The 25,310-nt window shown below is 41.3% G+C and overlaps 1 protein-coding gene across 1 annotated transcript in view; it reads right to left on the reverse strand.

The window, feature by feature from the left end:
- cwc27 (CWC27 spliceosome associated cyclophilin) overlaps positions 1-25,310 on the reverse strand; it is a 199,290-nt gene that overhangs the window by 123,686 nt on the left and 50,294 nt on the right. The window contains exon 10 of the mRNA XM_033029888.1: positions 23,314-23,459. Within this exon, the coding sequence (XP_032885779.1) occupies positions 23,314-23,459 (146 nt within the window). The remainder of the gene's footprint in view (positions 1-23,313; positions 23,460-25,310) is intronic.

A 25,310-nucleotide genomic window follows, 5' to 3' on the forward strand; every position in this document is an offset into this window, starting at 1 on the left:
TATCCAGGGGCAATAGACAGGGATGTGCATTATCACCCCTGTTATTTGCCCTTGCGATTGAACCTTTGGCGGAAAGTATAAGAGTGCATCCGAATATTCACGGCTACAACACTAAATATTCCAATAATAAAATATCATTATATGCAGATGATGTATACTCTATATCACCAATTCCCAAGATAGCATTCCAAATATATTAAATCTTAAAGAGGAATTTGGTTCCTTTTCAGGATATAGAATGATTGGAACAAAAGTTAAATTATGTCAATAAAACCTCAAGAGCCGATACACCTCCTAAAATTCCGTTTCAGAATTGCTATGGAAAAATTTAAATATCTTGGTGTTCCAGAAAATACATTTCTCTATTTCAAGTAAATTTTCCACTTTTAGTTACTAAATTAAATGTCCTTATTCAATTTTGGAAAACACTTCCGATGTCTTTCATAGGCAGAATAAATGCCATAAAGATGATCTTCCTCCCACAAATCCTGTACTTATTTCAATCAATACCGATATCTATATTACTAAAACTGCTGCGATTTCCGAAAGAACGCCGCCACCTATGGCGGTCATTTTTGGCCACCGCGCTCAGAGCCCCCCTCCGCTTTCCGGGCGCGGGGGACTTTTCCCATCGATGACAAATCAGAGAGATATTAATGGGTTTTTTAAAATCACCATTCTCTCTGCTGCCCCTGCTGGAGGGAGGGGGAGGGACTATAAAACCAGGAAGTGGTGTGCCTCACTCAGTCTCTGCAAGATGGATGCAGCCAAAGGGTCACGTCTCTCTGAGCTCTGAATAACACTAAACACGTGTCTACTCAACTGTGAGTCCCCTTAATGTGGTTTGAAAATGAAAATATGGTTTGTTTGAAGTAAAAGGCACTGTCTGCAAATGGTTGTTTGGGTGCTTTGACTTGAAGTTGAAAGGCACTACTTACTGCAAATGGTGGCTTGGGTGCTTTGGCTTGAAGTTGAAAGGCACTACTTACTGCAAATGGTGGCTTGGATGCTTTGGCTTGAAGTTGAAAGGCACTACTTACTGCAAATGGTGGCTTGGGTGCTTTGGCTTGAATTTGAAAGGCACTACTTACTGCAAATGGTGACGTGTGCTTTGGCTTGAAGTTGAAAGGCACTACTTACTGCAAATGGTGACGTGTGCTTTGGCTTGAAGTTGAAAGGCACTACTTACTGCAAATGGTGGCATGAAGTTCAAAGGCACTACTTACTGCAAATGGTGGCTTGGGTGCTTTGGCTTGAAGTTGAAAGGCACTACTTACTGCAAATGGTGGCTTGGGTGCTTTATAACCATATAACCATATAACAATTACAGCACGGAAACAGGCCATCTCGACCCTTCTAGTCCGTGCCGAACACGTATTCTCCCCTAGTCCCATATACCTGCGTTCAGGCCATAACCCTCCATTCCTTTCCCGTCCATATAACTATCCAATTTATTTTTAAATGATAAAAACGAACCTGCCTCCACCACCTTCACTGGAAGCTCATTCCACACAGCCACCTGAGTAAAGAAGTTCCCCCTCATGTTACCCCTAAACTTCTGTCCCTTAATTCCCAAGTCATGTCCCCTTGTTTGAATCTTCCCTACTCTCAGTGGGAAAAGCTTATCCACGTCAACTCTGTCTATCCCTCTCATCATTTTAAAGACCTCTATCAAGTCCCCCCTTAACCTTCTGTGCTCCAAAGAATAAAGCCCTAACTTGTTCAACCTTTCTCTGTAACTTAGTTGCTGAAACCCAGGCAACATTCTAGTAAATCTCCTCTGTACTCTCTCTATTTTGTTGACATCCTTCCTATAATTAGGCGACCAAAATTGTACACCATACTCCAGAACTGGCCTCACCAATGCCTTGTACAATTTTAACATTACATCCCAACTTCTATACTCAATGCTCTGATTTATAAAGGCCAGCACACCAAAAGCTTTCTTTACCACCCTATCCACATGAGATTCCACTTTCAGGGAACTGTGCACAGTTATTCCCAGATCCCTCTGTTCACCTGCATTCTTCAATTCCCTACCATTTACCATGGACGTCCTATTTTGATTTGTCCTGCCAAGATGTAGCACCTCACACTTATCAGCATTAAACTCCATCTGCCATCTTTCAGCCCACTCTTCCAACTGGCATAAATCTCTCTGTAGACTTTGAAAATCTACTTCATTATCCACAACCCCACCTATCTTAGTATCATCTGCATACTTACTAATCCAATTTACCACACCATCATCCAGATCATTGATGTACATGACAAACAACAGTGGACCCAACACAGATCCCTGTGGCACCCCACTAGTCACTGGCCTCCAACCTGACAAACAACCATCCACCATTACTCTCTGGCATCTCCCATTCAGCCACTGTTGAATCCATCTTGCTACTCCACCATTAATACCCAACCATTGAACCTTCTTAACCAACCTTCCGTGAGGAACCTTGTCAAAGGCCTTACTGAAGTCCATATAGACAACATCCACTGCTTTACCCTCATCAATTTCCCGAGTAACCTCTTCAAAAAATTCAAGAAGATTAGTCAAACATGACCTTCCAGGCACAAATCCATGTTGACAGTTCCTAATCAGACCCTGTTTATCCAGATGCTTATATATATTATCTCTAAGTATCCTTTCCATTAATTTGCCCACCACTGACGTCAAACTAGCAGGTCTATAATTGCTAGGTTTACTCTTAGACCCCTTTTTAAACAATAATAATAATAATAATAATGGATGGGATTTATATAGCGCCTTTCTAGAATACTCAAGGCGCTTTACATCGCATTATTCATACATTCCTCAGTCACACTCGGTGGTGGTGAGCTACTTCTGTAACCACAGCTGCCCTGGGGCAGACTGACGGAAGCGTGGCTGCTAATCTACGCCTACGGCCCCTCCGACCACCACCAATCACTCACACACATTCACACACAGGCAAAGGTGGGTGAAGTGTCTTGCCCAAGGACACAACGACAGTATGCACTCCAAGTGGGATTCGAACCGGCTACCACTTTGCTTGAAGTTGATAGCACTACTTGCTGCAAATGAAGGCTTGGGTGCTTTGGTTTGAAGTTAAAAGGCACTACTACAAATGCACTTACTTCCTATTTGCGCTGTATATTGATTTTAGATAAAACGTTACCACTTATGGCTGTGATTTTTGGCCATCTTACTCTGTCCCCCTCCGCTGAGCAGGTGCAGAGAATTCTTCCCATCAATAACAAATAAAAGAGTTATTAGTGTTTAAAAAATATTGAGAATCTCTTTCCTGTCAATCACGCCATGAAAGCCACACCTTTTCTGGTGGGAGGGGGAGGGGTTATAAAACGTGGAAGTGTGGGTGTGGCTCAGTCTCTGCATGATGGGGGAGGGGGAGGGAGAGGTCACGACTGTCTGAGCTGTGAATCAACTGAACACACTAAATGTATACTGAACTGTGAGTTTTGTGTTTTGTGTAGTTTTATGGTGGTTTCACCCTGCATGAAATTCTATGAAGCTGCATTTGAATTCAGTGGCCTTGCACCCTGCTTGAAGTGGTAAGAAGCTGCACTTGAATCTGGTGGCCTTGCACCCTGCTTGAAATGGTAGGAACATGGATTTGAATTTGGTGGCCTTGCACCCTGCTTGAAATGGAATTTCAAGGAATAGTCATGAGTCAACTGCCAGCCCACCAGCCGTGAGTGAGCTGCCGGCAGATCAGGCTTGAGGGACTGAGCTGCCACCCCAAGAACCCATACCAGCACTCTAGAAAGCCCCCCACTGGCCACCAATATTGGAATTGGTGGAGAGGTGGAATATTGCATCGGGGGACCAGCCCTCCCGTGTGAACATGGGACCCAACGGGTCCCACTTAGTCTATCTATATTACTAAATCTCTGATATTTACCACTTTTGGCCAACTGTGCTGCGATTTCCAAGAGAACGCCGCCACCTACGTCCGTCATTTTTGGCCACCTCGCTCAGAGCCCCCCTCCGCCATATGAGTGCAGAGGATCTTTTCCGTCGAAGAAAAATGAGAGATATTAATGTTTTTACAAAATTCCCCATTCTCTCTGCTGCCCCCGCTGGTGGCAGCGGGAGGGACTATAAAACCAGGACGTGTCGTGCCTCACTCCGTCTCTGCCAGACCAGGATGCGAGTGGGTCACAGCTCTCTGAGCTGCGAATAACACTGAACGCACGTCTGCTCCAAGGTGAGTCCCCTCGATGCGGCTGTAAAGTGGCTGCAGCCCTTTTTAAAAAGTTTGTGTTCACAAAATGAATTTTGGTTGTCGGGTGTCTGCAGCCGAATTGTTTGCCTCGCCTTTTTAACAAGTTTGTGTTCACAAAATGAATTTTGGTTGTCGGGTGTCTGCAGCCCAATTGTTTGCCTCTCCTTTTTAACAAGTTTGTGTTCACAAAATGAATTTTGGTTGTCGGGTGTCTGCTGCCCAATTGTTTGCCTCTCCTTTTTAACAAGTTTGTGTTCTCAAAATGAATTTTGGTTGTCGGGTGGCTGCAGCCCAATTGTTTGCCTCGCCTTTTTAGCAAGTTTGTGTTCACAAAATGAATTTTGGTTGTCGGGTGGCTGCAGCCCAATTGTTTGCCCCGCCTTTTTAACATGTTTGTGTTCACAAAATGAATTTTGGTTGTCGGGTGGCTGCAGCCCAATTGTTTGCCTTGGCTTGGCTTTTAAAATCGTTGCAACAGTTGGATGCCTGCCCAAGCCTCTATACTATCCCTATGTAAACCAAATCTATACTAGCCCTCTGGAAACCAGTACCTTCACCCCGCAACCATCATACTAGCGCAACAGACGCCCCCCCCCCCACTGGCGAGCAGTATTGGAATTGGTGGAGAGGTGGAATATTGCATTGGTGACCAGCCCTCCCATGTGATGCTGGGATCCAACAGGTCCCACTTAGTCTAGTACCTTCCTAAAAATTTAAAAAAAACTTGATTCTCTGATCACAAACCTTATTTGGGATTACAACGCACATAGAATCCATGAACGGCATCTATGGAAACCCAAAGAAATTGGTGGACTGGCTCTCCCCAACTTTTTATACTATGATTGGGCAGCGAATATTAAAAACACAATCTATTGGTTGGACACTACATGCCAACCAATAGATTGTTTTGGTTAATAATGGAGACAGAGGATTGCTCGCCTTTTAATATAGGCGCGATTCTTCTCTCTCCAATAAATTTGAAGAAAACACTATGAGAAAAATCCGATTATACACAGTACTTTACGAATCTGGAGACAAGTGAAGTCAACCCTTAAACTGAGAAATTTATCTCTTCTATCACCAATTGCCAACAATCCTTCGTTCAAGCCATCTATTTTAGACAAAACGTTCACACATTGGGAAAGATTAGGAATCAAAAAACTTGGAGATCTTTATGAGATGGGAACTCTTCTCTCATTTCAAGAATTACAGTCGAAATATCACCTAAAAGGTAGTCAATATTTTAGATATCTTCAAATTCGAGACTATCTGAAATCATATACCCAAGACTACCAATCTTTGTTGCCAGACATATTAGACGAATGTATGAATAGAAACTCGGAGTCAATCAAGTTAATATCATATCTGTATAACACCCTTTTAAATGTAGAAATCCCATCGTCAGAAGTAATTAGAAGAGCTTGGGAAGATGAACTTGGCCTAAAAACTTTAAGACAGATGGGAGGAAAACCTTCTATATATACACGTGTTCGATTAACGTTACGCATTCGTTAATTCAATTTAAAATACTGCACAGACTCTATTATTCAAAGTCTAAACTGAATAAGATCTTTCCAAATGTATCTCCTATTTGCGATAAATGTCTTCTTCAGGAAGCAACTATAACCCATTACTTTGTCTCTTGTATAAAGTTACATAATTTCTGGAAAGGAATTTTTGAAATGTTTTCAAAAACACAAAAATTAAAATTGGATCCCGATACGGAATTGATTATTCTAGGTACGTCAGAAGCCTGCTCTGAGCTATCATTATTTCAAAGATGTTTCCTTAATTATGGCCTGATAACGGCGAAAAAATTAATACTCAAATTTTGGAAACATACATCAGTCCCTACTCTTAAAATGTGGATTATAAACATGTCCGAGACGCTACATCTTGAAAATATTAGACTTGTCTTGGCAGAAAAACCAGATCATTTTTCGAAGACATGGACACCATTCATTGATTTATTACAAAGATAGTATGGTACAACACAACTTTGGATTTAAATCTAATTACGGGTTGGGTGAGGTGGGTGGGGAGGGATGTGAGGCAGGTATATCACCACTTTTTTCCTTTCTTTCACTTTTTGTCCTTTTATTTTTCTTATTTTTTCTATTCCTCTTTCATTTATTCACTCTTTGGCTACACCACTTTGGTAGTCTAGGGGTTCTATCTTTGCACATCTCATTTTTTCTCTTTTTTGCTTTTTCTCCTTTCTTTTCTTCCAACTAAAGCTAAAAGTTAAAATTGAAGCTGTACAATAACTGTATTATTTTATATGCGTTGGTTCTATTTTTGTACATTTGCTTCTAATAAATAAAAATATTTTTTAAAAAAACAAAAAAAACTTATTTTGGCCCACCCATATTGAAGCAACGACCAAGAAAGCACACCAACACCTCTACTTCCTTAGACGTCTTAGGAAGTTCGCCATGTCCCCAACATCTCTCACCAACTTCCACAGAGGCGCCATAGAAAACATTTTATTAGGATGTATTATTAGGATTTTATTAGGCTTGGTTTGGGAACTGCTACATCCAAAACCGGAAGAAATTTCAGCGAATTGTAGACGCAGCCCAGACCTTAATACAAACTAGCCTCCTTTTCATTGACTCCATTTATACCTCATGCTGCCTTGTCAAGGCAGGCAGCATAATCAAGGACGAGTAGCACCCTGGCCACTCCCTCTTCACCCCTCTCCAATTGGGCAAACGGTATAGAAGTGTGAAAATGCACACCTCTCGATTCAGGGACAGTTTCTCCCCAGCTGTTATCAGGCAACTGAATCATCCTACCACAACTGGAGAGCAGTCCTGAACTGCTAGCTACCTCATTGGTGACCCTTGGACCATCTTCCATTGGAATTTACTGGCTTTATCTTGCACTAAACATTATTCCCTTATCATGTATCTGTACACTGTAAATGGCTCGATTGTAATCACGTAATGTTTTTCCGTGACTGGTTAGCACGCAACAAAAGCTTTTCACTGTACCCCGGTACACGTGACAATAAACCAAATTAAACTAAACTGCAGTTGAGAAAATGCATCTAGAAAAGTTCGTTTGGGAGCTTTGCAAAAACCGTGTGGGATTACAATCTCTTTTCTTGGAGTTCAATGCTGAAGATGTGTTCCTAAATTTAGTGCAGTAAAATTTAACATGTGTTCTAATAAAAGCATAGAGGGAGTTTTGTTTATTTCAGTTATAATTAATAATAATCTGAGATTAGATTTTCTGGTTAATGTGGTTAAGATTTATTTAGATATATAAATGGAGATGAGGTGACTCGCACAGGAAAATATTTTCTTCACACTAAATACACATCTCAAAAAACAAAAATAAAATAACTTCAACAAATAAAAGAGAGATCAATTAGTAGTTATGCTTAAAATTTAAATAGAATTCTGAAGATCTTACACCACACAAACATGCAACTGGGCTCAGCTAGTCATGTAATTATTAATGCTCTACAGCAGTGGTTCCCAACGTAGGGCGTACGCCCCACAGGGGGGCAATTTGATTTTTAAGGGGGGCAATTGAGCGCGACTGAGGAGGTCTGGGTTTTTTTATTTTGGATTTTCCATCAGGTTAACATATGTAGTTTATGTTTCAGATGTTATTTTGAGTAAATATTTTTTTGGGGGTAAAAAAGGGGGGGGGGGGGGGATATCAGGATTTTAGAGGTGATTAGGTGGGGCATGGCCAAAAAAAGTTGGGAACCACTGCTCTACAGATTCATTCCATTCACAATGAATCCAACTCCCTAATAATTTCTTGCTCATCTTTATGAGGATCCCTTCAATGTATTCATTACTCATCTCAGTCACTCCACAGTTTCACATTCTTGATAAGTATCTTTTAATTCAGCCAGTTCTCATAAATTTAAGTAAACATTTTTAGAAGTTCATGAACATTTTGGTATTTTCTTAAATTTAGGCATGACTTTTATTTTTGTGAGACTTTGAGATGAGCCTTTCTCTTATTAGCATAGATTGTGTTTCCTTCCTTAATTGTTTTATTTGACTTCACCCCTAATCTTTTAGTGTTTTCATTTTACACCCTTCATTTTTGTTCTTGGCCATTGTCTTATTTCTTATCCACGTTTCCCCTCGTGCCTTTATTTATCCATGGTGTCTCATTTGTGTTAAGTCTCTTCTTTTATTTTGGCAGAACATTGTTCCTGGACTCTGTCCTTTCAAGTTCCCAGCTCCCAGCAGATGTCACATTTTGTGTGAAAGACAGCTTAGACAGATTCAGCACTTTGCGGCTAGAATGAAATCAGTGTGATTACTGTTAGTACAGAATGTATCTCAGGCCAATTTTTGCAAATCTATTGTAGAAAAAAAAACATATTTTTGTCATTTCATCACTGTTCATTTGTTTGTCAGGTGTTTCACCCACTTCTTGGCAGGAATCCCACAGCTGGATAAAGAATGGAAATTATTTTCTTAACAATGGACCCTGTATTCCCCAAGTTAGTACAGAAAAAGATACTTAAAAAAATGGATAGAAGGAAATAAGAAAAAATATAGTTTGACAAATTATTGAATGCATGTATTTACTATAATACTTATCATGATACTCCAACAATATGAGTGCTGTAGGTTTGGGTATCAAGTGTCTAAGATTACAGAAGCACAAATAATCAATTCCAATCTGATTAAGCCTATATACTTGGCTAAACTTGCTCAAAATATATCAAAGGCATTTTAAAATTATTAAGATCAGCTACTAGCTAAATGATCAACGGCGACCATAGTCATAGACAAGGCAGCATAAAACAAGCCTTGCGGCCCATCTTGTCCATGCCACCATGGGCTTGCATTCGCTTTAATCAGCAATAACTCGTCAGGCGAGAACAGTTAATTAAGATGTGTAGAAGGGTCTCGAACCGAAACGTCACCCATACCTTCTCTCCAAAGATGCTGCCTGTCCCGCTGAGTTACTCTAGCATTTCATGTCTACCTACAGTTAATCAAGAGACTGCTTTACAGACACAAAGCATGCATATATATATTTGACTTGGATATATCTGGAGTGGGTCATGTTCATTTATTCATATAGCTGGGTATTGTGATCCAGTATAGTGGCCTAGCAACACAGCCTTATCACTAAAAAACAAGGCATGCAGTTGTTCTAGTTGTTGACTTTGTGGGTCAGTATGACCAGGCATGTTTAGCCTAGCATCGAAGGGAAACATTACTGAATTACTGGTCAATTCTCACAGTACGAAGTGTTGCCCATGATCGACAAGCTGGAAAAACAGCCCCCCATGAATCTCTACCCTCTCACCTTAAGCTTATGCCCTCGAGTTTTGAATCGTCTACCCTGGGAAAAAAAGTCTGAGCGTTCACTTTATCCATGCACCAACGATCTTGTATACCTCAACAAGGTTTCCTTCACCCTCCTACACTCCCCCCAAAAAGTCCCAACCCATCCAAACGTTCTCTACAACTTAAACCTGCAAACCCAGGTGACATCCTAGTGAATCTCTTATGCAACATTTCCAACTTAAAACAACTGTACACAGTACTCTAACCAACGACATGTACAGCTGCATCTTGATGTCCCAACTTTTTTACCCAATACCCTTCCCAATGAAGACAAGCATGCCAAAGGTGCCTTCACCACACTATCCACCTGCCTCGCCACCTTCAGGGAACCATGTGATTATACTCCTAGATCTCTGTTCTGCAAAACTCTCCAGGATCTTCCATTTATTGTACAAATCCTGCACTGGCTTGATAAACCAAAGTATCTCACACTTGTCATAGTTAAATGCTATTTGCCATTCCTTGGGCCCACCTTTCCAACTGATCTAGGTCCTGTTGTAAACTTTGATATCCATCCCTACTCTCCATTATACCACCAATTATGGTGTCATCTCCAAATTTACTAACAAGTTAACTACATTTTAATCCAAATCATTAATGTATACAACAAACAACAGTGGACCCAGCACCGACCCCCCACGGCCTTAAAACAGAAAAACAATCATCCAGAACTACCTGACTCCTTGCTCCAAGCAAATTTTGAATTCAATTGGCTAGTTCAGCTGGGATTCCCTGTGATCTAATCTTCCAGACTAGCCTACCATATGGGACCTTGTCATAGAGTCATACAGCATGGAAACAGACCCTTTCACCCAACTTGCCCACATACTCTTGCCCTTCAATTAGTAATAACATTGAGTTTTCCAATATTTTTTTCATATACCTTGTTTGCTTTAAATTTCCATTTTAATTTTACCTCTAAACATTTGTGATGTTGTGGTCAAACATTCTTGCTTTATTCATTCTTGTATGTTTAAAAAAATACCCACAGAGGTCAAGATTTGGGAGTTCCCCATGTTTTTTCCTGAGAATATATCAGACCAGATCATCTGATCTGGAGACCAGCAGTGATAAGAACAAAACCTGTTACTTTCCTTCATTTCAGTAGGTGGCTGGATGAAAATTCTTAATCATTAAACTACTGACTTTCCACCCACTAGACCCACTTGTCACAGTGCTGGAAATTTAACCTTATATACTGTTTCTTCTTTCAGTGATTCAGGGTGAATGTTGTACTACATAAGGAAGGAGGGTCGCTGGCTAGTGCTCAGTCTCAGGATAGATCGAGTGTATTAGGGGTCTGGAATTGGGAGTGTGGGGGGTGGGGGCAGATTGGAGCATTATCTGGGATGTTTTGAAGTTTGGGCTTTGTGGAGGAAATAGTCATTCATTTTGAGAATGAGATAAGGTGCATTTCTGAATTACACTCTTCCATCCAGGAGATTAACATACAAAACCTGGGGGGCTTTTCTCAACTGTTTCCTTTCGGGGATGGGGGGCAGTTCGGTTCAAAGACACAAATAAGAAATCTTTCCAAATGTTTTCCTGTGACCTGGAAAGACCAAGCATTTTATATCATCAGCAGACACAACTGTATGTTCCTTTGTCTCTTCCGCACATTGATGATCGTAAGATGATTAGATGGTAGACAGGAGATGGCCACCCAGCACACATATTGGTAAACGGTGAGCTTCACATATTCAGCTGCAAACTATTTGTTATTCACTTGGAGGCATTCAATTGTCCATCCAGCCCATCAGAGATGAAATCTTACTACCTGCTCTGAATACTTCATGCCACACTGACACATATTTACCCTTTAAGTGGCTGTTTCAAATCTACTGTTGCTAAAAGACAGTCCCGACGTAAAATAGTAATTCCCAAAAATAGACATTCCCAAAATTTTAATCTTTTAATCTTTGTTCTTTTCCCAAAGCTGAATTTAACTGAATTATGATTGCTGGCTTCAAAATGCTTTGCAATCGCCACCCTTTTAATTTGTTCAAATTCATTTCCTGAAACTATGTTGTTTCACCCCTTTGTCTATTGTACTTACTATGCTCTGATGTTTTAAATGTTCGATTCTATTTAAAGCATTCTGACATTCTGCTTCTTCTTCTTTTAAGGCCTGCTACATCACCCAGTTACCCACCCATGTCTCACCTCCCTCCCCTTACCAGATTCAGATTAGTTTATTGTCGTATATACCAGGGTACAATATAATTCCTACTTTGCATGAAGGTCACAGAGTAAATACAATGTATACAATAAATACTACAATTAATGCAAAAATAGCTGAATGCCATAATGATTGTAGTACAAACTGAAGTAGTAGAGTAGTAGTACAAAGCTGGGTGGCAGTGTGAACTGTGAGGAGGATGCTATGAGAATGCAGGATGACGTGGACAGGTTGGGTGAGTGGGCAGATGCATGGCAGATGCAATTTAATGTGGATAAATGTGAGGTTATCCACTGGAAGCAAAAACAGGAAGGGAGATTATTATCTAAATGGTGTCAAGTTGGGAAATGGAAAAGTACAATGCGATCTGGGGGTTCTTGTTCATCAGTCAATGACAGTAAGTATGCAGGTACAGCAGGCAGTGAAGAAAGCGAATGGCATGTTGGCCATAACAAGAGGAGTTGAGTATAGGAGCAACGAGATCCTTCTGCAGTTGTACAGGGCCCTAGTGAGACCACATCTGGAGTATTGTGTGCAGTTTTGGTCTCCAAATTTGAGGAAGGGCATTCTTGCTATTGAGGGAATACAGCGTAGGTCCACAAGGTTAATTCCAAGGATAGCGGTACTGTCACATGCTGAGAAAATGGAGCGCCTGGGCTTGTATACTGGAATTTAGAAGGATGAGTGGGCATCTTATTGAAGCATATAAGAGTATTAAGGATTTGGACACGTAAGAGGCAGGAAACCGATGTTGCCGAAGCATGTTCCCGATGTTGGGGGAGTCCAGAACCAGGGGCCACAGTTTAAGAATAAGGGGTAAGCCATTTAGAACAGAGAGGAGGAAACACTTTTTCACACAGTGTTGTGAGTCTGTGGAATTCTCAGCCTCAGAGGGCGGTGGAGGCCGGTTCTCTGGATACTTTCAGGATAGAGCTAGATAGGGCTCTTGAAGATAGCAGAGTCAGGGGATATGGGGAGAAGGCAGGAACGGGGTACTGATTGTGGATGTTCAGCCATGATCACATTGAATGGCGGTGCTGGCTTGAAGGACAAATGTCCTACTCCTGCACCTATTGTTTATTGTCCATAGTATAACATGATAGTTATGTTGCTAAGCACATTGTGTTACAGAAAATCAATTTATAAAATCGGATTCAAATTCAGTTTCAAATTCACAATAACAAAATTAATTTCACCGCAGGATCTTCAATAATAATGACCTTTTTCATGAGTGTAAGGTTATTTTTGTTCTTGAAGCTAAAAATTGCAAAAACTATATGTCACATTGTTAAACAAGGTACCATTGAACAGGTGTCAATAGAAGCGGGTCACAAGGAATAGCAGATGCTGGTGTCCAAAAGAGGCACAAGTCACTTACCAATTTCGATGACCTCCCATAGTGAAGTATAAACTGTCTTCTTAAAGAGACAATAGTGTCTGAATATTGTGGGGAGGTTACATGAAAACATTGTCCCCCCCCCCTCCCCTCCCCTCCCAGGAAGCCTTTTTCTGCTTGCCAATTTCCAGATTTTTAACTAGTTTCTCATTCCTGATCGAAATCATGTTAGAATCAATTAGGCCTGCATAATACTAATCGTATTCCGTAATTCATCAATTGCATTATATCTAATTTGAATTGTGGAAATACAAATTTTGGTAGAATTACCTGTATACAAGAACTACTAAAGTGCATAGTTTGAGTTAGGGTTAAAGGTTTCTGGCAACACCACAAGGAAATGAGTGTCAAAGACGCAATTGGTTCATCAGTCAAGACAGCTGTGGGGAAGCAGCTGTTCTTAAGTCTGGAAGTCCAGGTTTTCAAGCTCTTATATCTTCTCCCAGAAGGTCGAAGAGAAAAAGCAGTCAATAGACAATAGGTGCAGGAATAGGCCTTTCTGCCCTTCGAGCCAGCACCGTCATTCACTGTGATCATGACTGATCGTGGCAGTGGCTATTCTGGTAGGCATCCTTGATGATACTACCAGCCTTTGTAATGCAATGGGCAATATTCATCACTCTCTGCAGGTTCGGTCAGTCAAGAGCAGAGCATCACACCATATTAGGCTAAGATGCATCCTATCAAAATAAAGCACATCTCTCATGCCGAATTTTCTTAAAAAGAAAATACACAACTGATGTGCTTTCTTGAACACTGCATCAGTGTGAAAGTAGCAGGTTAGATATGGATGGTGATATCGATGCCTAGATACTTGAAGCAGTCTTCCAACACTACAGCATTGATGACAGGGTTGTGTTCACCGCAGTTCCTTAACTCAAAATATCTTAAATATTTTGCCTCACTCATCATTAACAACTATTTTAACTGAACCATCTTTGAAATACTATAAGCACAAGTAAGTCTGATTGATGACATTGAATGTGTGGAATGACAAGTTCAGAGTGCAATGGAATACACTCCTGAATCAGTATACCTGTAATACTCAAGTAGGTAAACAGTATCAAGTTGATTGGCAGAGAAGAAAAGAAAGTATATGACATATATCTACAAAACTACCTCGAAGTCCACAGTTAAGAGTTAGTGCGACCGAACTTAAATTAATTCCTAATGGCAATGCAAGTAGTGTGCCATGGGATTCTAAAGGATCACCTGTTGCTTTGTTCAACTGGTTATTGCTGAGGAAAAATTATCGCATAAATTAGTAAATCGAAGGGCCGAATGGCCTCCTCCCGCACCTATTTTCTGTTTCTATGAAAGAGTGAGTGATATCAAAATGGCAAAAGGCAACGTCGATGGCGAAGGGACTGCAACAAGATCAGTCACAAAAGTCTGCCATAGCCAGACATGATATAAGTTGTGTAAGAAGGAACTGCAGATGCTGGTTTAAACTGAAGATAGACACAAAAAGCTGGAGTAACTCAGCGGGACAGGCAGCATCTCTGGAGAGAAGGAATGGGTGTCTTTTCAGGTCGAGACCCTTCTTCAGACTGGTTAGGGATAAGGGAAACGAGAGATACAGACAGTGATGTGGAGAGATAAGAACAATGAATGAAAGATATACAAAAAAGTAACGATAATAAAGGAGGCCATTGTTAGCTATTTGTACGGTAAAAACGAAAAGCTAATGCGACTTGGGTGGCGGAGGGTTCGAGAGAGAGGGAATGCCGGGGCTACCTGAAGGTGAGACAAATCAATATTCATACTACTGGGCTGCAAGCTGCCCAAGCAAAATATGTTGTTCCTCTAATATGCATTTAGCCTCACTACGACAATGGAGGATGAGGACAGAAAGGTCTGTGTAGGAATGGGAAGGAGAATTAAAGTGTCCAACAACCGGGAGATCAGGTAGGTTCAGGCGGGCTGAGCGAAGGTGTTCCGCGAAATGACCGCCCAGTCTGTGTTTGGTCTCGCCGGTGTATAAGAGTTCACAGTTTGAACAACGGATACAGTAGATGAGGTTGGAGGAGGTACAAGTGAACCTCTGCCTAACCTGAAAGGACTGTCAGGGTCCCTGGACAGAGTCGATGGAGGAGTTATAGCGACAGGTGTTGCATTTTCTGTGGTTGCAGGGGAAGGTACCTGGGGAGGGGATGGTTTGGGTGGGAAAGGATGAGTTAACCAGGGAATTGCGGAGGGAACGGTCTCTGCGGAAGGCAGAAAGCAGTGGAGATGGGAAAAATGTGGCTAGTGGTGGGATCCCATTGTAGAAGGCGGAAATTTCAGAGGATTATGTGTTGTATGCGAAGGCTGATGGGGTGATAGATGACTAGGGGGAGGGGGAGCAAGGACGGAGCTGCGGGGTATGGAGGAGACATGAGTGAGGGCCTCATCTATGATGGGAGAGGGGAACCCCCGTTCCCTAAAGAATGAGGACATCTTGGATGTCCTATTATGGAACACCTCATCTTGGGCGCAGATGCGGTGTAGATGGAGGAATTCGTAGTAGGGGGTAGAGTCTTTGCAGGAATCAGGGTGGGAAGAAGTGTGGTCGAGATAGTTGTGGGAGTCTGTGGGTTTGTAATAGACATCAGTCATTAGTCTCTTTCCTGTGATGGAGACTGTGAGATCAAGAAAGGGCAAGGAGGTGTCGGAGATGGTCCAAGTAAATTTGAGTGCAGGATGAAAATTGGTGAAGTAGATGAAGTCAATGAGCTCAGCAGGGGACCATGGCTATAAAATTCAGAAAATATAAAGAAAAATAAATATTGTAGGTAGATATTTTTTTTAAAAGATAAATCTGATAGTAAAATCTCATGCCTCTTGTACCATAGCAACAGCTAGTGGCCAGAGCCAAAATTACATACTCTTAAACTGTATACATCAAAAGACAGAAGGGTCTCGACTCGAAACGTCATCCATTCCTTCTCTCCAGGGATGCTGCCAGTCCCGCTGAGTTACTCCAGCATTTTGTGTCTATCTTCGGTTTAAACCAGCTTCTGCAGTTCCTTCCTACAGACTCCTAATAATTATTTATTCAATTTCTTCTATGAGCAAGACGCCATCTAAATTGACGCATGAACGTAAAAAGAGGCCGATTTAGCAAACAAAATTGCAGAAAATTTATGTTTACTATAGAAAGAAAAAAATCATAATTTCTGAAGTAACCAACATAACTAGCTGAAGAAGGTTCACAACCCAAAACGTCAACTATTCCTTCTCTCTAGAGATGCTGTCTGACCCGCTGAGTTACTCCAGCTTTTGGTGTCTATCTTTGATTTAAATCAGCATCTGTAGTTCCTTCCTACACATAACATTAAACATCTTTTATACTTTTTAAAAACTCATTTTTCCCCACTAATATTGCTGATATGCAAAACATCTATTGCACCATCAGGAAAAAAATCAGCTTATATATAGCAGTAATTTGCAATAAGTATTAAGTGATTTGTTTGTGAGAAAAACATTATACTGTAAATTATATCTACGCTAAGATGAGCAAATGAATCACCATAGGTGGTTACAGGCAAAGTACTGGTAAATGGGATTAGTACAGATGAATAATGATCAGAAATGCACATGGTGTACACTAAAACCTGCTTTTGTACTCCATGACTCCATAACTTTATGCTACTCTTTTTATCCAGACTTCACGATAGAGATATTTGACATCAACAGAATCAGTTCAAAATTGCTGCAAAATTCCAGGTGAATACTAAAATGTCATCAGATTTTTGATTTCACTTTTATTTGTAACAGATTGGATTCACTGTACATAACACTTTAATTGTTTTCGCTGAACAGTGACATACATATGGTCCAACATCATAGTGGATATTGCACAAAATAATTTTCCTCCATTAGCATGTTTCCTTGGGTTACTGTCTTATGCAATCCAAAGCAATGTGGCGTCAGCTGATACACAGACCACTTATGGTCGAACCCTCATCAGTAGTTATGAAGGCTGTCACGTGACGTCAGGGGCTAAGGGGAGTGTCCTGCTACATAAGCATATCTCACCTTGAAATCACCCCAGTCAACAGGTAGCTGAGCTCAAGACAACAACCTCGCTCAGCCACAGCAGCAATGACAATTATGTTAGTGGACCAAACTTGCATGTAACACCTGAATAAAGCAACTGTTTATTCACCACGTTTGGTGTTGCTACATTGGTGACCCCGACTATCCAAATTGGGATTTTGGACTTCTCCCGACACACGCACCCTCGGGAGACCTGATGTCTGCAGCCTACATCCCAGCCCAGCTCAACGACGCTGCCGCCAACCCGGCCCTACAGTAAGGTATGTCGCAGGCCGCCCGGGACAATGGGCATGGTCCAGGCATTACTCGACGGCCGCCAATCTCACCCGCATGACCTGCCTGGAGCCGACCACCGGAGCTGAGAGGCCGCGGCTGCTGTCGCTTCCCCACCAGCTGCTGCAGGAGCTGCGAGTGTAACAGCCCCCAGCATCACTGACACACGCCCGACGGCCCTGGGAGCGGGGAGAGAGCGGGCCCACCCATTACCCCGCCGGCCACTGCCCAAGGCCTAGCCACCCAATAGGGCGGGCTTACCTGGGGCGACTGCCCGAAGACATCCTTCTGCTCCTCACTGGCGCAGACCCTGAAGATCCCTGGGCGCTGGCTGACCGTCTGGCCCAGCAGCGGGGCAGAGCCTTGGCCAGTCGTGATTCGGCGGTCCCGTGATGGATTCCCCCACAGCTTCCAGCCTCCGCCGAGGGCGTGGCAGCGCAGCCAGTATCCATCGACACCGGCGGCGGTGAGTCAAGTCCCTACCTGCAGGGGTGGGGCAAGGCCCATCAATGCCGGCCACCCCCCTCGTATCTTGAATTGCCTTTGAAGGCCGCATCAGCCGGACACCAAAATGGCCACCGCGGCCTACTGAAACAAGCTGCCGCCCCGACTGCAAAAATTGCCGCCGCGGCCGGCCGGAAGAGATGCTCGACCTTCCCTGACTTCCGTCCACAGCGCCACCTTCCGGCCGGATGCCGTCCCTGCAGCCTGACCACCGGCAACAGCGCCACCCTCAGGTCGGCTGACGTCATTGCAGCCTGACTGCCGTTCACAGCAAAGATCTTATAGCAGCTCCGCTATAAGATCTTTGGTTCACAGCACCATCTTTCAGCCAGATGCCGTACCTGTGGTCTGACCACCGGCAACAGCGCCACATTCAGGCCTCTAGTTTTCCAGCACAGCTTTCCATCCTGCACCATGGACACTGGACAATTTGAACTTCCCTACCACTTTTCACTTGATTGCTCACTGTATCACCACATTTTGTTTCTTTTCACTTTGTTTACACTGTATCACCACGCCGGGTTTAGCAATCAGTTTATTTATTTATATTTAGTTTGTTTCTTCATTGTTTGCATTGTTGCCGACGTCTCCCAGCCATTGCTGGGGGCCGTATTTCTCAGGACACGATCCCCAAGCTGGTCGAGGAGATGCGACTGTGTCTCTTCCATCCAGCGGTTTTTGCATTGTTTTCCTCACACCCCTCGGCATACTTCGGGATCGCCCACAGCCAGAGCGACGACTGCGCCCCTGGGCCTCTCCGTCCCGGGCCTCTCCATGCCCGGGGTGCCCCCGACCCACATGCGGGAGCCGCCCTTGACCATGCTTGCGCACCTTCTTGTAGAAGGTTAGTGCATTCTATTCCTTCCTCCGGTTCTGGGGGGGGGGGGGGGGAGATCCTGTGGCATCAGCTGATACATAGACCACTTATGGTCAAACTCTCGTCAGTAGTTACGAAGGCTGTCACGTGATGTCAGGGGCTAAGGGGCGTGTCCTGCTACATAAGCATATCTCACCTTGAGATCACCCCAGTCAACAGGGTGAGACAACAACCTCGAGACAACAACCTCGCTCAGCTACAGCAGCAATGACAATTATGTTAGTGGACCAAACTTGCTTGTAACACCTGAATAAAGCAACTGTTTATTCACCACGTTTGGTGCCGCTACAGCAATGACATATTTAGCAGCTTTTGCTATTTCACCACATTGTGTATGAAACTGTACGACAGAATGGATGCAGTAAAATATCAGACATAACACTACTGACTCTGTATTTCCATTTATACAATTTAGTGAGGGTTTATTCTTCCCTTACTGCACATTCCTCGATGCGCTGCAATTCATTGTTCCAATCCAGAGATGTGATTGCATTGGTTACCATAAGAACATAAGAAATCTGTGCAGGAGTAGGTTATAAAGCTCTTAAAACATGTTCTGTCATTCATTAGGATCATTACTTAGGTATGTTACAAAACTTACTTTCAGCGGCGCTGCAGTTCTGTCACTGCCCGTGTGCGCGACTTTGGCGCCTTTGAGAGGGGAGCGGGTTTAAAATACCGTTTTCTCCAGGCTGCATCGATGTTAGTCAGGCTGTTTAGTTGCTCAAGAAAAATCGCTCCGACATTCGTTCACCGGAGTTATTTTTAAACTGCGTTGGATAATATAATTGCTAGCGTAAATTAAAAATCATCTTCTAAAGCCGTGAACGCCGACAACGGGATGGATCTCACGTGGGGGACAAGGCAAGGTACGCCATTTATTTTTACATTAAAAAGTGCTTCTTAAGATGCCTTTCATCAAAATTTTAAGTTGCGAGAAGGTGACTTAGGACCCATCTGAACCGGCAGTGTTTTTCCTGCCGACATGGGGTTCAAATTCACTGCAACCGCAACGTTCCAAACGATCACGTTCCACAAAATCTCACTTGCAAGATGATTTAAATGGCCATTAATTTACAGCAATTAAACACTAAATTCCTTCCATTTGGCCTATAAATTCATGACAATGAGATTTAAAAATCATGTTATATTGTGAATTCTTGTGTGAATGTTATTTGGACACTTAGGCTATTTAAAAATGTTAACCTTTTCTTAAGAAATTGATAGATGTTTAGATCTAGTAATTGAATTTTGTAATTAGCTACAATTTGGTAACTAACTAATTATATGCTTTAATTTCAGGTCATCCATGTAAGATTGTTTCATATTTGTTTCAGAATGCTTCAATCTATAATAACTGAAAATTTCATTAATTTCTCTTAATTTTTAAGAAAGTTATGGGCTTTTGACTGTCCTTGATCCCAGCTTTTGAGTTAAGTCAATGGAAAAGCAATAGAGAACAACATGCTAATTTCAGAGTATGAAAATGGCCATAACTGTTTTAATACTGAAGATATGAAAGTGAATTAGGTGTCAAATTAAACTTCTTTTTATGCTTTATCTGATGGGATAAATTGCAGACTTGATTTTCTAAAATCTCAAAATTTTGTAACATTGCTCCCATTTTACAAGCCTCTCGCTGACTACTTCCCATGTCTCAGGAGCCACAACTCAGTAAAAACAGAATAAGGAAATGCATTTCAATGCACCAGCTGAGTCTTTGCACCTAGGGCAAAACTCATGGTTTACCAAGTAGCAGAGATCTCCGTCTTCCCAAATGATTTTGGACAGGGGTGGGGAACCTTTTCATGGTGGAAGGCCGCATTAAGTTAGCTGTAATCTAATAAAGCTGCATCTAAGAAACTTCAATTAGATATACTTCTAAATGTTCATTATTTTGTTAAAATAGCCCTCATGATTTACTAATGTTTTAATTGTGGCCGTCAGTCGGGGAGGATTATTTCGTTGAATCTTCTTTTACTCTTTGGTATTTTAAATACGTTCATTTTAAGATTAAAATAAATATAATAAAAGATGAACGAAAATATATTAAAAATAATAAAAAGATTTGTTCTACAAAATTTGGATTCATTCAAAAGGTTGCACTTAATGGCTTAGAAGGCCGCATGCAGCCTAAAGGCCGCAGGTTTCCCTCCCCTGGACCTAGACTTCCTACAGCTGAAACCTCAAGACAATGGAAGGATATTCCCAAAGCCATGTCCACAAATGCACTGGAAGGATAAATGAACAAATGTTAACATTCTCTTCCAAGCCAACACCTATAACATATAGATCCTATCTATCCTACACCTGTATTCTAGTTAGCTATGTTCACATACATCATACTTACCTAAATCAGACACCGTATTCCAAGCTCTATCATAGGAAGACATTACCATACAAACAGAAGAAAACATTTAACAAATGCTCTCAAAATGTTACCGTAGTGATAAAGACTGAACAAGATGTTGGCAGTTTGACACTGATTTGGGAAGCAGCTCTGGTAACTGGGAAGAGGCAGTTGACGGAATGCCTTCTGAAACTACCCTCCATACCCCCATCAGCCCGTCTGCACTTCGGCAGTTGATGGTGCATCTGTAGCAGATTATGGAGTATCCAGAGTGGCCTCATCAATCACCTCCGAATCCGCAAAATTAGAGTAAATGTAACCATCCTCAACACCGAGGGTATCCAAGAAACTGAAGTAGCTGACGGAATCATTAAGATATCTGAGCATAGAAAACAGAACACTGATGCATAATGAACTGAACTAAAATTATTCAAAATCAATTGTAAGAACAAAATTACAAGATATTACAATCGTTATTCTGATATACCCATATCACCAACAGTTAAATGAGTTTTTATCAAATTGCTTCAAAATGATTATTTTTTTGTATTTTTAGCATCATTTAACCACTATAATTAGATGAGCAAAGTCTTGCCCAAACACGAGTGAATAAATAGCAACAGGACGCAGTATATCATTGCCACAATTAAGTATTTGTCCTAAGCTGGCACATCAAGAACAGTCTTGCACATTCCTGGGGCGTACATATTGTATTTACAGTCACAATAAGTGAGGAGGTTTAGCAATAGAAAGAACATATTATCCACTGTCAAGCTAGTGTAAATCTAGCAGGATAATGTAAGAACTGAAAAGGAAAGGTGGATATCTGTAGTTCAAGATAGCTGAATGCTTTCAAAATTGACTATTTTAAAGTTAGAAACGTTGGGATAGTCAAAAAGAGCAACCAAGAACACTTCAAAGATGGGTTTAATCCGTTCAGCGGCTATAAACTAGTTTGAGTTACAGAAGGTGACCAAATATCCTTTGACCAAAATAATTCAAAATTTCAAATGCTTGTACATTCAGGATTGGGGCAAAAATAGATCATAAACTTTTGTACGCTGCTGCGTTCCAATATTTGGGCAACTAATTTGTTTAAATGGTATATTTCAAAATTAAATCAGGTTTAATAAACACTAATGTTAAAGAACAATGAAGATATAAAGAACAATGATTGATATATATCAACAGACAATTATAACATTGTCATTATATTAGTAATTACTTTGTCTCATATAATTTAGACTGGAGATCTACAGTGTTTCCTTGCGGTTTTCTTGCCAGCAACAATACTGCGGAATTGAAGCACTTTAAATTATTCTGGCCTTAACTACTCAGAAGTTACTCTTTAAAGGATAAATCTGTTTTCAAGGCCATGTCTTGGTAGGTTTGTAATCTATTGCGAATCATCCAAAATCAAAAATATATATATATTTTCAAAAAAATCCCTGACTACATTTGCCATATACAACTTCAAATACAACAGATGCATGGTACCATGGACACATAGATGACTACTTCAATTTAGAATATTATTGCTACATGGTCATTTCATTTCCAGTCAGGACTCCTCAATAAGGATTATAATGTTCAATATACTCTTACTACAACATTAACATATATATTTAATTTACTTAAATAGTTTGCCAACTGTTCACACATTTGGATTCTCATCATGTTGAATGAAATAATTATGCTTTTAAAAAACTATTTTAAAATAATTGTTTTTCTGAGTCAGGTTTAACTTCAAGCCATTAACCAAAAAGTGATGGCCACCAAGGCTTTGTCATCCTTTGAGAGGTTTCTTGATTTATCCAACATAACCAGAAACACATTCGTATTGGGCTCATCTATTTATCATCAAAAACAATGTACAGTTTCTGTGAACTTCATAAAATATCACATCAAGGGTAATTTTAACTAAAGTATTTTCCTTTCACAAGTGCAACCTGAAGTGGAACATTTAAATTGATAACATTTTATATTAACATTTTAAATTGATAAACAATTGAGCATAGCTTGAGGGAAATGAGGAAAAAATAACCATATATTTCTTCAGCAAATCTGTGGACAACTAAGAACTTACGAGAAAATTGCTAAAATAAAAAATGGTTACAAATGTTGCACCAACCTGCGGCTGAGTTTCTTTTTTTCTTCATCATCAATATTATCTTCTAGCTGTGGTTTAACATCCTCATTTTGATCTTTCTTCAATTTCTTAGTTATCTGTCCTTTTATTTGTTCACATTCTTCATTGTCAGAATCATCATCTTCTTCCTGGGAGAGTAACCATCTTAATACAAAACTTCTGGAAAAAAGACTTCCAACCCAGACTTTAAATGCAACAAATGCCGATAAGCCACTTTCAAGCTCCTGGCTTGATTCAACCAACCTGCTTTCAAGAAAATTTTACACATCCTCTAAAATTTAAGGTTGAAATCTGAAGGTCAATCCTTCTTTCCGGTAGATTTGATCAATATACTAAAAGGTATACATGACAAAATATATAAAATTTTGATTATTCCAGTGAATGGAACATCAATACAAACACATTACCCATGAGGGTGTTCTCCCTTGTTTTCCCCAGTGAAGTTCGAGAATTTCTTGGTGCAATTTGTTACAAGGATAATAGTTTAGTTTGGAGATACAGCACGGAAACAGGCCATTTGGCCCACCGAGACCGCACCGACCAGTGATCCCTGCACACTAACACCATCCTAAGCACACTAGGGGGAATTTACACTTACAGTGGCTTGCAAACGTATTCATACCCCTTGAACTTTTCCACATTTTGTCACGTTACAACCACAAACGTAAATGTATTTTATTGGGATTTTATGTGATAGACCAACACAAAGTGGCGCATAATTGTGAAGTGGAAGGAAAATGATACATGGTTTTCAAATTTATTTACAAATAAAAAACTGAAAAGTGTGGCGTGCAAAAGTATTCAGCCCCCTTTACTCTGATACCCCTAAATAAAATCCAGTGCAACCAATTGCCTTCAGAAGTCACCTAATTAGTAAATAGAGTCCACTTGTGTGTAATCTAATCTCAGTATAAATACAGCTGCTCTGTGAAGGCCTCAGAGGTTTGTTAGAGAACATTAGTGAACAAACAGCATCATGAAGCCCAAGGAACACACAGGTCAGGGATAAAGTTGTGGAGAAGTTTAAAGCAGGGTTAGGTTATAAAAAAATATCCCTAGCTTTGAACATCTCACGGAGCACTGTTCAATCCATCATCTGAAAATGGAAAGAGTATGGCACAACTGCAAACCTACCAAGACATGGCCGTCCACCTATACTGACAGGCCGGGCAAGGAGAGCATTGATCAGAGAAGCAGCCAAGAGGCCCATGGTAACTCTGGAGGAGCTGCAGAGATCCACAGCTCAGGTGGGAGAATCTGTCCACAGGACAACTATTAGTCGTGCACTCCACAAATCAGGCCTTTATGGAAGAGTGGCAAGAAGAAAGCCATTGTTGAAAAAAAGCCATAAGAAGCCCCGTTTGCAGTTTGCCACAAGCCATGTGGGGGACACAGCAAACATGTGGAGGAAGGTGCTCTGGTCAGATGAGACCAAAATTGAAGTTTTTGGCCTAAATGCAAAACGCTAGGTGTGGCGGAAAACTAACACTGCACATCACCCTGAACACACCATCCCCACTGTGAAACATGGTGGTGGCAGCATCATGCTGTGGGGATGCTTTTCTTCAGCAGGGACAGGGAAGCTGGTCAGAGTTGATGGGAAGATGGATGGAGCCAAATACAGGGCAATCTTGGAAGAAAACCTGTTAGAGTCTGCAAAACACTTGAGACTGAGGCGGAGGTTCACCTTCCAGCAGGACAACGACCCTAAACATACAGCCAGAGCTGCATTGGAATGGTTTAGATCAAAGCATATTCATGTGTTAGAATGGCCCAGTCAAAGTCCAGACCTAAATCCAATTGAGAATCTCTCGCAAGACTTGAAAATTGCTGTTCACAGACGCTCTCCATCCAATCTGACTGAGCTTGAGCTATATTGCAAAGAAGAATGGGCAAAAATTTCAGTCTCTAGATGTGCAAAGCTGGTAGAGACATACCCCAAAAGACTTGCAGCTGTAATTGCAGCGAAAGGTGGTTCT

The sequence above is a fragment of the Amblyraja radiata genome, chromosome 1 (assembly GCF_010909765.2).
Source record: "Amblyraja radiata isolate CabotCenter1 chromosome 1, sAmbRad1.1.pri, whole genome shotgun sequence".
NCBI lineage: Eukaryota > Metazoa > Chordata > Chondrichthyes > Rajiformes > Rajidae > Amblyraja > Amblyraja radiata.